The following is a 14,464-nucleotide window of genomic DNA, read 5'->3' as shown; positions in this document are numbered from 1 at the left end:
TAACATAACAGCAAATGTACATCACCTGATGATGACAAAACCTTGTCGAAATGTTGTACATTTGCTGTTATGTTAAACTTATATTAAAGTTTTTCTTCATTACCTATTCAAGCCATCTTCAAGCATTATTAGTCTCAAAGTGGGTTCCTCGTCATCGAATTTGAATTCATCACTAAACACAATATTACAAACAACGACAAGTTCTTAACGCCACGCATCTCTCACACATGACCTACATCCATGAGTGTTCTAGCATAGGAGCGTGGAAGTCCTAGACCATTACCTGCTTCTCCGACAGGAGAGACAACTGTTTATCTCACACATCACAGTGAAGTAACCATTGTACTCCTTGCAAGAGTCTTGCGCACACCAAAGCAGGGAAAGTTGAATTGTTTACTTGAGAGGCTCTCTTCCAGACTCAACTGAAACAACAACAAAAAAAGAAATTTCGAACAATTTACACACCAATTAACAGGGTAGCCAACACATAGTACCACCCTCTACCACATTACATACAACACGATGATCAGGTAACTGGACTCTTGGAAAGTACCCAAGAAAAATAAGGACGCTGAATCTAGTTTCGAAAAGTTTAGAATTAAATTGCCGCCACCCCTAGCGGTGGTTTATCACACTTTTTCACTCCGGTATCACAATAATAAATACCTGATGCCACAACCGATGAGGTAATCGTTGGCAAAACTTGGTAATTTATTAATTCGTATTTACCTTTGTTTCATTCGATAAAAGTTTGCTTTGATTTAAAGTTCAAGTAATAGCCACAACTGTGTTATTGTCTAATTCATCTATCCTTTTTAGATAACTGTAGTATGACTAGTTAGTTTTGAATTTGAGTAGTCACAATACGTTGATGAGCAAGAACATTTTGATCGGTGGTTATTTGAATTTATTCCTAAAAGTGAAAATACGCCATCTGTTATTCAGATATCGCTATTACACTGGAAGCGTCTGTAGAGTGAGAGCAATTAAACAATTTATAGAGTGTAGTCTTTTCAGAACGTAGATATTTTGAACTCTAATTTCGAAATAAGAGTGAATAAAGTTCGTTGCTCGTTGAGACAAAATTCTACAGACACTTTTGGCAAGTTTTTTTTTTCTCACAGTAAGCCTTATTATAATATTATTAAAACATTTGGAAGTCACAACGTATCAGTGTCAGTAATGTATATCAATATCATATATGACTGTGTCACTCACTGTCACATTTACAATACATTACAATGTGAAAGTGGGAGGAAAAGTTGACACAGTCCAACTGATTCCATTTTAAGACGTTTACTGTTTAGTCTTTACCTTTATTTGGACGTGTACATATAATACACATACGTTACACATGTTACGGCTTTGCAAGCTGCTTTTAATTTATGACTGGACAATTTTGATGAAGTGAGATTATGTATTATTAACAAGAACATCTGAATGAAACTTTCATTAGTAAACACAGTACTGTTACTAAGTGTTAGCAGATATAGAATAATTGTCAATTACTCTGTATCTGCTAAAACATTCCCAGTTTTCCCCTGAAGAGGAAAGCTCCACCTTTAAAAGAGCTCAGGTTATAGGGTTTTTATTCATTTCTGTCACTACTTCTTGAACCTGTGTGTTTTTCTAAAATCATGAATGCTAAAACTTAGTAACAGTGCTGTATCTACTAATCCAATGCCATCTAGTACTAATAGTTATACTAGAATTATCGAAAACCTTTTGAAAATGTGGTAAATTTCATGAATAATACATAATTTCATTTAGTGAAATGTTTGAATGAAATACTGTCAAACTTTTGATTGTATTAAGTAAAATAAATGTTTTATAACTTAGTGTGATATTCAGTAGAGTAGAGAATACTAACATTCTCTGTGTTAGCATGTATTTTTTTAGTTTATTGTGCACTTAAATGGCTGACACTTTGATAGTTTACCTTGCATCTTGGAAGACATTGAAGAAAATGTCCAGCATTAAATAGTTTATTATACCATGAGGTATGAACTATGGGTACTATCTACATGTAACTGAAATAAATGACTTCACATCTCATTTTTTACTATTGATGCATCTATTGAGCTGCTTGTAGTTTTATTGTGTGAGGCTTGTTAAGTCTAAACCCATAATTTGTACTTTGTCATTTATGAATTTTATCATTACTGGTACTGGTATGAAGGTAGGGTTCTCAGTGTCCTGTATCTATCCTTTGTCGTCTTTTTAGAAGATGACTTAAATCTCCTGTTCTAAAGAATTTCATGGTGAGTACAAACCCAGTCTAGTGTGAACAGCTCCAAAGTGACTAAAGCATTATTTTGCATTAGTGCTCCACCAATTATCAGAGCAAATCTTTTTTTCAGATGCAGTTAGAATGTGTTATTACCATGACAGGGTACACTTTCCAACTACCTAGATTTGTTTGTGTGGTTATTATTGTTTGAGATATAGATTAGCATCTTCAATTTTGAAAAGGTGGAAACACTATGAAGTCTTGAATGCTAATCACAGCCTAGGCTTTCTGAATAAACTTTTGTGTAATTTAGTATTGTTAAACAAACTTAAAGTTTTGGTTGCATTTCTCATCTATGCTAGATTTGTTTTAATTGTTGTTGAAAAAAAACATTGTGACAATTTTACCATGTGATAGGGATATTAATTTCAAGAGTTCTTTTTAGCATGACATTTGTAAATGAAGCTATTCAAAAATAGGACTGCATTTTACTTCAGCTAAATTATGTGCAAATTATTTCAGCAGAAAATTCAGGATACAGAGAGGAATCTTGAACATCCAAGTTTCCATGATTACTCTTTGAATAATATATACAATGGAAGATGCAGTGCTGTTTGTTTAGTCACTAAAAATTTCATATGGTTTTGTTTTACTTCGATTAGAACAGGTATTGTTAGTGATTGTGAAAGAACCATAACTTTTGGTATTATTAGCACAAGTTTTTACAGTTTGAACTGTCTTAGATTATTATTAACAGTTTGTGTGCAACATTAATAGTAGCTCATCAAATACTTGAGAGGATGATGGTTGATTTATGTTAGGAATGGTTTTCTCTTTCTATTGGTAAGTAACAACCTTTTCTCAGATTTTTTTTTATAAGAATTTTATTTTTCATGTAGACTAACCTTATTGCAAAAACATTATTTGGTTTTGTAAACTTTCAAATATATGTAAATTCAATTACCTGTTAATATCAGTCTTCACTGTATAAATGAATTCAAGTTTTATTTGCTCTGTGCTCATTACAGTAATAACGACTAGCCTGTGATAAAGGACGTACTGATTTTTAAATATACTGTATTATGAAAAATATTAGTTTAGCACACCTGTAGCTAGTAATGGAGCTGTCCTCACAGAGCTTTGTTTCTGAATCACATCATACCTTTGGCATCAAAATGCCATTAGCAAAGTAGCTACTGGATCTTTGTGGTTATTAGTTGTAGCATAGATAATACAAGTGTTCAAGACATTCCATTACAGTTAATGTGGATAATTTAATATTAAAGTGACAAACTACTAGATATGCTAATTTGGGATTTTGGCACAGGTGCACAAAATTAATCTTTTCTCTGTTCATGTGACCTTTGAAATGTGTCTTAAGATTCAAACCATACATCTGGAATTAAATTTATTGCCTAGGACTTTAAACAAAAACAATTACTGTATATGGAAATCTCCATGCTGCTGGAATTCATGAATAGGCTGCAGCCTACAAGCTGCTCACCACATTTGTGAATGCCGAACACCAGCTGTAATGATGTCTTCAGAGTTAGAATTGAAGCAGAGATCAATGGAAAACCATTATGTCGAGTACTGAATCCCACTACTCATTATATGTTTTGAATGACTTGTTTTGGATTTGACATTAACTGTGACAATGCTATAGATGTGAATAACTAGCAAAGGCATCAATCTGCTGATGGCAAGAGGATGGTTGCCCCACAAAAAAATTTTCTAGGGTGGCAAAATATATTTTTTACCTCACCAATATGCTTTAGATGAGCATTCATTCTTTTAGTCAATTAGATTGCCTTAAAAGTCACTTGCAAAGTACAATGAATCAGAAATACCTCAGTAGTCTGATGATTCTTATCATTTTCTGAGGAGATGTTGACAATTTGGACATCAAATGCCTATTTAATGATTTCATTGCAAAATATTTAGCTTTTTAGATATTAACTGATTTACTATGCAAATACATATTTGTGTTCTATAATATAATTTTCATGTATAATCATTTCTTCTTATGTTTTTTAGATTGATGCCTTTGCTAACTAATCACTACTATATAGAATAGTGAGAGTAGTAATGGTATAAGGTAGTTTTAGCTCATTTAAACTTGAACAAATGCCTTGAATGCCTTGTGGTATTGTGATATTTTGGATAATGCTGCATTGCTAACAGTAATGATATGCTTTTGGAATGGATCACATCCTTTTCAGCATGGTTATATACTACCATGTCATATTATGCTCATATTTACTTTGGTTTGAAACAGATATGTCTATGATCTTTTTTTGACTATCTCTGAAGTCATTGGGAAAAAAAAACATAGAAAAGATACAGGAATGTAGAAAACCACAAAAAAATACCATATGAAAGTTCACAAACATAATGTATTTATTCAACATTTCTTAATTTTTAGTGCATAGTGCAACATTGAGAAGGAAGAGAATGTTTCCTTTTTACTGTTAGTTCTATTTGTCTGGGATAAGATAATGACATGAGAAGTAGCTCTGAGTACTTGTGTGTGAGTAAAAACACAAATGGCATTCAGGTTTTATGTACTAATAAAATCAAAATGTAGTTATTAAGGAATCATATATATTTTATTTAAATGACTAGTATTATATCTCTGCAGAGAGTCATACTATTTTACAAACACTTTTTGATTAACTTCCATTCCTTCATTTCTTGGCAGATTGACTTGCAACTTGGTAAGGTTGTACCTTGGTCCAGTATGCCCAGACACCTTTTTATTGTTTGATTTAATTATTTTTAAGGATTTTATAGGGTCAAAGGTCAAAGAACCCAAAAATGTATATTTTTGGCTGCTATGTGGTCATATTTACAGCAGTCAAGATGAAAAGTGGCACAAATAAAAATTTTCATGTGCCAAACACATTGACGTACAAAAAACTTGGATTTGCTCATTTTGAGTTCTTTTAGAAGATCAGAGCTCACAATAAAGCATAATTTTGGGGGGTTTTGGTCAATTACTCTGCCTTATTTTGACTAATCTACATTGGATCTGCTACAAAGATAATTTTCTACAGATGCCACACATTGACAAACAAAACTGATGGACTTGCCCATTTTTAGTAATTATAGGGGTGAAGATGCCACAAAAAGCATAATTTTGGGTATTATATGACAATTACTCTGCCATACTTTGGCCAATTTACATTGGATTTGTTGCAAAGATACTTTTTTACAAGTATCATACATACAAAAATGTGAGATTTGCCCATTTTTGATCATTGTAGGGTGGTTCAAAAAGTTAAATAAACCCATAATATTAGGGGTTTTGATCAATTTCTTAGCCTTGTTTTGACCATGGGATGATATGGTCCAAAGATACCTTCTTGCAGGTTGCAAGCAGTGATATAGACAGTTTTCAGTTTTTCTTTATTTTTCACAGTTTTTCTGGTGTCATAATTAGCTATATTGGGATTGCATGGTGGAGACATGTTGCATTTGGCTGCGGATGTTGGCCTCTTTAATTTTAACATTGGAAACTTTATAGTAAACAGGAAGCTCATAAAAACAAAATTAAAGTTACTAGGCTGACTAACTAGTTTCATAATTAAAAAGTGTTTGATAAACAAAAACATAATTCATAATTTTTGTATGCAGAACCATATTATCTAAAATCGTTAGTGCGAGCTCAAGATTACCATTGAAAAATAGCTCATTGAACAGAATTTAGTAATGTTGCATGTAAAAATAATTCAGTTTAAATATGCCTACAAAAGTTTTATGGTATATAGTGATGTACAGTACTTTTAAGTATTAGACTTTCAACTGGATTCTTTAGGAACTTACAGATGATAGACAAACTTGTTTGAAATATCAATTTGGTTATTTATTAGAGATAAACAGACAACTTAGTCCTACCAACTCTTTCATTTGAAGTTTCACAGTTTAGCATAAGATACAGGGTTATTGGATCAGAAGTATTTACTTAAATGTTTAATATAACAGCCTCTTAAAGTAAAATAGTGTGAAATACTTCTACTAGCATAATAGTAAATAATAATATATATGGCAAATAAATGCTGTAAATGTGATAAATGTAACATATAATAGATTGATAATGTTCATGGAGCTCATAATGACAATATAGTTGTAGTACTGGTAATGAAGGAATGATAAAGGTACAAGTTGATCCTTGTGAAATTGAAATTATAGGTTCTCAAAGCCAGTTTCAAAAATATAATGGAAACTGTAAGAGCAGTGTTTTATTTACTGTTAATGTGTTTACTTTTCATTTACATTATCTACCTTTGTGACTAGAAAAAACTTTGATATATTTGTGTGTTTTTATAAGTAACACACTGGTTAATGAAATGAATATAAATAATTAAATTAATCATTTTGGAATTTCAAATATAACAATTAAATAATATGTATTTATGTGCAGGTGTGGTAAAAGTTGACATTTAGATCTGTTTTTTTATATAACATGCAATGATTTTCTTTTAGCCATGTGATACCTTTTTCATTTTCTTCAGAAAGGCCCAGAGATCACTTACAGAAAATGGCTCCTATAGACTTGGAAACAATCTTGAAAATACCTGTAAATGCCATAGGAGACAAAGATGTTGAAGATGAGTATGACAAAATATATGATGAATTGATTGAGGTAAAGTTAGTATTATGAGTGGGAGTTTGTCAAACTAATATTTTATCTTAAATGTAATCATTAATTCTGTTTATTGTGACTGTACTTATTCTGTATTCTTTGGTTTACTTAAAGAAGTATAGACATTTTGTACAGATCTGTTTGGCAGTGTTGACATGGTAATGAGAAATACTTCAGGCCAATTTATAGGGAATCATTCCAAGCCTAGAATAGTTGGCCAGTGTGTGTGAAATTAACCAGTAAACATGGAGACAGACAGTCATTTTCCTTACAGTATTGATTTAATGACCCAGTACAATTTTTAAAACAAGATCTGTCTACAATAATCGAATCTTGAGTGAACACATTTTTTCACCTGTATGTTGTGTTAATTGCATATTGTAACCCAAGCATACACATCTAATAATCTTTACTTAGCAACCTGCCTCCTTTTAAACATTTTCAATGATTATAGTTTTGCAATGGAAATTATCAAGTACTTTGTTGCATTAATTATGTTACTAGTAGGATTTCTAGGGGTACTGATAATGCCTAATAATGTGCCATCTCCAGTAAAACAGTTCTTTTCTTTAATTGCATGGACAATTAGATAATTTTGGCATTTTCATGGTGAAACCACTTGTACATTGTAAGGCATTCCCATGTCATATTTCTTAGTTACATGCATGAGTTATATATGATAATATTATTGTAAAATGTAGTGTTCACTGTCTCCATTGAGGCCTCCAAGTGTGTTTCAGTTTTGCAGAATAATCCACTCTCTGGTCTGTTTTAGTAAACCATCTTAAGAAAAACTTCTTTCATGTTCATTTACATAATGTGGATTGTTTGTTATTGTGATTTTTTTCATGTAATGCCCTTTATTCGATAAATTAAATAGTTTAAAAAGAAAGAGATATCTATGCAGATTTGCTCCTGCCTATCAAGTTATTGCTTATGTTCCCTTTTGTGTTGTTCCTAAATGAATTCTAATGAAAACATCTGAACACATACATTATTTCCAAGGCAAGTTCTTTTCTTCTGTTGGTCCTTATCCAAATTAAAATTGGGATCCAAATTATGATATCCTAAATCCACTTACTTTAATCAATGGCTATTTGCCAAATATTTGTCTAACCTACCAAGTGATTTAAGTCATTATGAAATACCTCAATATACATTATACAGATAGAATTATTCAAGAATTAAATTTCATCATCAAACTTTAGTAATTTACTTTTAAGCCCCTATCAATATTATGAATGTAAATAAAGAGCAAAGCCCCAAGAATTGACCCCTGAGGTATTGTTTTGTGCACTAAGTTCACAGTTAACTTGGTTTCATGTCAATACTTGTACATTTGTGTGATCTGCAATATATGTGGTAAGCTTAAGAATTGACTAAATGTATGATATGTTCTATCTATCTTTTTTTTTTTACATTGAAGCACTCATTTTTCATAAAATAAGTTATTTCTTAAAGTATTAAATATTGTAGTAAATTATTGAGTATTTATGAATGTGTGCAACATTTTATATAAATACAACATGCACAAAGATTAGTGATTTTGTTAATGGAAATATTACCATCAGCAACCAAGCTATTCAGATTTTTTTGGGTGTCTGAACAGTGGCACAGGTGTGAAATTTAAGTAATCTAGAAATAAACAAAAAATATTAAATTATTAAAAAAACTAAAAAATTGAATCTAAATACCTTTAATAGTACACACTTCTTTATAGTGTTTATGGATTTTAAGTTACTCTTTCAAAAAATGACTAAAATACTACTTCACTATTTTTGTTTACACCACTGATTCTCACTCACTGGTTCACTGGAAAAGATAAAGAGAAAAAATGTTGTGAAATTTATAACTTGTACACATGTTAAGAATGGGTGAAAAGTGTTCTCTCCTTCTTACCTCATTGTAAAATAAGTGAGTCTTATATCTTTCACTTCACAGTTTCACAAAGAAGCTAAATTAGGAAACAACACTGTAGGCTTAAATGCTAATAATAGTCAGTAAGTCATTTACAAAGGTTTTGCCTGTTTGTAAAGTGGAAAAGGTTTGAAACCACTAGTTTACACTGTTGAGCCTGTTTGGTCTACTTGACTTCAATATATATATTGAAAAGAAACTGTTTTATGACTTGTAACTTCATATTCTATGATCATGATACTGTCCTTCATTTTTACAACATGTGCACCATCATATGATAATCAGTATGTTGATTAGATATTTTCATGTTGTACTCTTTATATTTATAGGGTCAATACATAAAAGTTTTAGTGGTTTTTTTAATTCACTTTTAACTGTATTTCTGTTATAACTGATTTCTCTAGAACATTTCAATTGACATTTCCATTTGAAAATTACTGATTAGTGAAATTCTTAACTTCATTTGCTTTATTTGCAGATTTGGTTTTTAAATTGTTTAAACTGACCAATGTTTTAAACACTGTAGTATAAGAATTTTCTAGTTTAGCAGTAGTATTTGGTTATCATAAATATATTTTATTCTGAAGAAGTTTAAAAATTGGTGTTAAAGATAGGTTCAAAACCATTGCAATTTTCAGTTTTGTTTACAGATTTTTCATTCACTTGAAAAGGTTAGAAAATTCTAAATTAATGAAAGTAGTAATGAAAATTGTTAAAATTAGACAGTTTCAAATACTTTATCAGTGAATAAGTATGAATTATTAAAGGATAAATTGTATCAAACAAAAAAATATTACGAGTTATTATGAAAAGTTACAAGCCTTTTTTTTATGATTTTAGTTCGATCCTGGAGGGAATGTTGATGCTTTGAAACTGTATACACTGTTTCTAGTTACTAGAAGTATTCTGAAGGTAAACCCTATGTTTATTGCTACTTATGTAAAAAAAAAACACACATTTTTATTTACTTAAATCTATGTGCCATATATTGAGATTTTAAATATATATTTATGTTCTTTCACTTAAGTCAAGCTGATAACCTTTGGAATTATTTGAATTGCAGAATGCAAAATCTTTCAAGTTTTTTGATAAACATGTTTGTAAAAGGTGTAGGGTTTTAGCAGTGTATTGTGTGAATCATTAGGAGTAACAAATTGTATAAATATGTATGGTCTAGTAAGAGAATGACTGAGCACATGTTTTATTGATGACTCATAAATGAAAGTTATAAGAAAATGAGGTTAATTTTCAAATAATATAAACTTCACCCATGTTGATACCAGTGCTAAGAAGCATTCATGTTACAGAAAAATAAGCCAGTGTTTCTACTAACCAGTAAACACCAGTCAGAGACTGTTTCAAATGCTAATTGAGAGCATATTAAGTCAATCTTAATCTGAAAAATAGATATTTAGAAAAATTTCAATCTTCATTTTACTTTGTGGTATTTTGTCTGAGTTATAATTTCTCTACTTCAAAAATAGGCTGCTACAGTTTCTAACCAATTAAAAACACAAATTATACATAATTGCAAGCAAGAATCTATAACTTGAACTTCCTACTTTCTTGATTTGCTGAGATATCAATAAATTTGTCAAATCCACTAGAGAAGCCTCCTTTCTCTCTCTCTGATCTACTTTATTCCTATGGTGCCCAGCACCATTTTTAAATTCCTCTCTGCATATTGTACTGTGTTACATTCCAAATTTAATTAAACCACTTTACTATCAATATATATCAATTAAATTAACATTATGATGTATGCTATAATTTGAATTTTTGTGTTATTTAAGTTTCAATCCCATTGTTTCAAAAGAAATGTTTTAAAAAATACTTAAACTGCAGTTTTCATGTCACGTGATCCACATGCTATGAAAAATCTCAACGTTAGCAGTGGTTCAATCTTAGCCACATAAGCTGGAAATGTACATTAGTATCTAGATGCTAATGTACATGTGTTTGACACATGAGATACAAAATCTGCAACTGCATTCTCTGGGAAACAAATATAAATTTTCCAACCCTTGACGGCATGTATAAGTGCCATCTTGTTCAGCCAATGCTTCTCTCTGTTGGGAGTCTACTGAAATAACATGATAAAGCCCCATGGCATAAATGACAAAAGACAAAGAATTTGAAAAGAGAACTAAAAATTGAAAATAAAGTGTAAGTGAAAAGATAAAGACATGAAATTATGCATATAAGAAAAACAAGACTATTTCTAGGGGATTTCTATGAAGAGTTGAAAGGTATATATATATATTCTCATTTGTTAATGTTAAACATTTCATTGTACTGTATGTTGATGAGAATAGATACTTAGTGATATAGTATAGAAAATGGAAAATAAAATATAAACACTTACTTGAATTAAAAATCTTTTGATATTCATATATGAGGTTCTAGAGATTATGCTAATAAAATGTGAAAACTGTAAGATTAAAAATAGTATTTTTACATTTTATTTAAAAATCACCTTGCAGGTGAACTATTCAGAGTCCGAGTGCAAATAACTACGTGAAATAATGAATTTTTATTAGAAATGGTAAAAAAAATAATATTTAATTTTAATATTTTCTGAAACAATATACTTTTAGAAACATTTTTGTCAAGTTTCAAACAATTTCACCCACTAGTTTTATTTTTGTAAAGAAATGAGACAAGGCTGATGTTACTTCTCTCTGATAACCAATCTGGGTGCCATAAGGTCATGTGTATAACCAATAGAAAGAGTAGATACTGCCCTACATAAATCTTACAAGTCACTTAATTTTTCACCATAAACTGTTAATCAGCAGAATTGCTTGGTATGTGGTGATCATATTTTGGTACTCCAAATGCTAAAGGAATTTTTTAAACCGTTTATAGCTTACCTAGAAAGCCAAATAAATTATGGTAATCTTGGGACATTCTATTCTAGTGAGTAATAGATCTTTTGTTTTCTAAAATACATATTTGAAAGCTACATGAATTTTGGACACCCAAACTTGTGAGGCCGAATAAAGGTTATGGAAGAATGTATGCAATTTTACTTGAGTGCAAAATATCTCAAGTACACAGTAAGTACTACAAATATTTATCTTTATATTTTATTGATTGTTATATACTTTCTAACGATAATAACTAAAATATGAAATTTTGAAACTTCTCAGCTGAGCTAACAAAACTTCGGTAAAATATAATGTCTAAAATTTCATGAGCTGGAATGCTTTGTGAAACATGACACTCAACTTTACTGAAAGCATTTCATGGGCTCCTACTGTGATTTATTGCTTTTGACATGAGGATTACAGCAATAAAACCATAGAATTGGGAAAAGATAGATGTAAAAAAGTTTTGATATTCATTAGTAAGATCTAGAGATTATGTAAATGAAATATGAAAACTACAAGATGAAAGAGAAGTATTTTTATTCTTAGCATAAAAATCATCTTTCACTCAGAATGACTCAGTAGAAGCTTCAGAAACTGATAGACAAATCTTTAGTAAAAATACTTTATTAAACAAATTGATTTTTATGTACAATAGACTTGTAATATTTACTAAAAGCTTGCCTAATTTTCTTAAGACACATCATAAATTCAAAATTATAATAAACATTAGTGAGTATAGCTTCACAGATAGAGGGTTGGTCAATTTGACAGAAACCGTAAACAGGTGGTTAATTAAAAATGCTGCTACTTTAAAGGATTTTTTCCTCTTTTAAATACATGTATGCTTAATGGTTTATTAGTAAACAGGTGTCACTGTTTTGTTTTATATGGTGACTAGTAAAATATTTAGTAAATGGTCACTGTGACCAGTAGTGCTGTATCATAATAGTAAGGCTGTAAACTTATAAGAAATATTTTATGCCAGTAAAAACAGTTTGGCTGTTTTAATAATGTTTCTTTAATAGAAAGCCATAAAAGACACATTAAACTATATTTGTCTTTATTTTCCTAAACAAGTCTGGTCCAGCCTGGTTCAAAAGCTTTTTGTTTCTGATATATGAAAGATATTTATTCACATTGGATAACAAATTCTATACTGCCACTACTGAAAATTGCAATTTTCAATAAGGTATCCTACTTCTGCTAACAGAATAGCTTTTCCTGACTTGTACTGCCCTTTATATGCATAAATTTTTCCTCGCCACTACCCTTGATATTCCCACCTACCCTCACATGTTTTCACATGAGGCATCTGCATGATAGCATGCAAATGAGCATGCAACAACTCTCCACCAATAGAAGCACAACACAACTCCCAGCACAGCTGATTCCCTCTATGCAGGTTAGCCCAAAATCACTTCTCAATTAGCACTCGTGGTGTTAAGTCATGTTTTTCATTCTTGCACTTTACGGAATTTTTAATCAGTTACTTGTGTTTTTTTTACGGGAACTTAAGTTTTATTTACATATTCCATGCTTTTGTTCTGAAATTTTGGTTAGTACACATTAGCATTACTTGTCTTTTGTTTCAATACACAATTTTTTGGAGCTTCCTGTTTGGACTTTTCTACTTCCACTCTTCATTGAAATGGGTTCTGAGTTTCACATTACAATTACTACCATTGCTGTTCCTCCTGTGGTTACTCTTACTAAAAGAAAAAATTGAATACCATGGCTTTGTATCCACAATTGTTGGTGGGAGATGTTACAGCCCTGGTTCACCGGGAGTTGGCTAACTTCATGTGGACTTCTGATTCGCTTGCGGTTTCTCTTCTCATGCCTTGTTCAGGGGTACCTGAACATGAGAAAGTGAATTTTGACAGTCAGTTTCCTTCTCCTTCCTGTGTCAAATGGTCATGTTTAGCTGCAGTGGTGGCACCCAGGCCTCCTCCTCCTTTTCTGGAGCTAATAAACCAGGTTTGTTACATTTTGTCTCTGTCTTCCTCTTCCCTTCTGAGTAAGACACCTTTGAGCCAATATCTTGTTTTCCTCCCCTTTGCTGGATATTGGGGTTCATGCCAATAGGTTTGTGGATCAATTACATTTAGGAACCAGTATGCCTCAACCCTCACATCATATGGCATCCCATACGTCTGTGTTGTTTTTTGGACTCCCAGCTATTAGATTTTCTTAGGCCTCTGTGGGGTTCAGATCCCAATACTTTGGTAACATTTTCCTATATCTTCATCACCTTATCTTCCTTCCTTTGTTTCCTTTCCTCATTGGCTTCCTGTTTGTCTCAACCTTCCTCTGAACCAGTTCACAGGTCTCATTCCTCTCCCTTACCAGTGCTTGCTACATGGGTCTGAGTTTAACTGCCAGTTTGTTCATCAATGACTTTGACACCCCCCAGTAATCTTGGTGACTATGTGTGTGTTGGGGGGGAAGGGCCAGTGGAGGCCATGCTGTTGTGCTTTACCATAGTTTGTGATTCCTTCACCACACACCCTTAGGTTCTGAGGGTTATTTCTGAAGGGCTCATGTTTCATTTCAGTTCCCCTCCTCCCTGTCCCCTCATCCCCCCCTTCTCGAGATCCCCTTTCCATCCAGCATTTTTCTGAGGTGGTTCTTGATATTCTTCACAAGGGTGCTATAAACAGGGGATCCTTTGCAGCATGGTTGCTATTCCCATTTGTTTGTAGCCCCCACGAAGTTTGGGGACTGGTACCAATCCTTGACCTCTCTTCCTTGAACTGCTTCCTAAACCTTCCTGGATTCACCATGGAGTCCTACTTATCT

At 31.8% G+C, this 14,464-nt stretch overlaps 1 protein-coding gene across 1 annotated transcript in view; it reads left to right on the top strand.

Moving 5' to 3' along the window:
- Nucleotides 1–692: 692 nt before the first annotated feature.
- The window catches only part of LOC106463424 (centrosomal protein of 290 kDa-like), a 149,136-nt gene continuing 135,364 nt past the window's right edge, over nucleotides 693–14,464 (top strand). The window contains exons 1-3 of the mRNA XM_022390915.1: nucleotides 693–706; nucleotides 6,749–6,875; nucleotides 9,633–9,704. Coding sequence (XP_022246623.1) covers nucleotides 6,771–6,875; nucleotides 9,633–9,704 — 177 coding nt within the window. The 5' untranslated portion in view covers nucleotides 693–706; nucleotides 6,749–6,770. The remainder of the gene's footprint in view (nucleotides 707–6,748; nucleotides 6,876–9,632; nucleotides 9,705–14,464) is intronic.

Source organism: Limulus polyphemus, unplaced genomic scaffold, assembly GCF_000517525.1.
Source record: "Limulus polyphemus unplaced genomic scaffold, Limulus_polyphemus-2.1.2 Scaffold1403, whole genome shotgun sequence".
In the NCBI taxonomy this organism is placed as follows: Eukaryota; Metazoa; Arthropoda; class Merostomata; order Xiphosura; family Limulidae; genus Limulus; species Limulus polyphemus.
The sequence above is the reverse complement of the archived record's forward strand: the minus strand, read 5'-3'. Positions and strand labels throughout refer to the sequence as shown.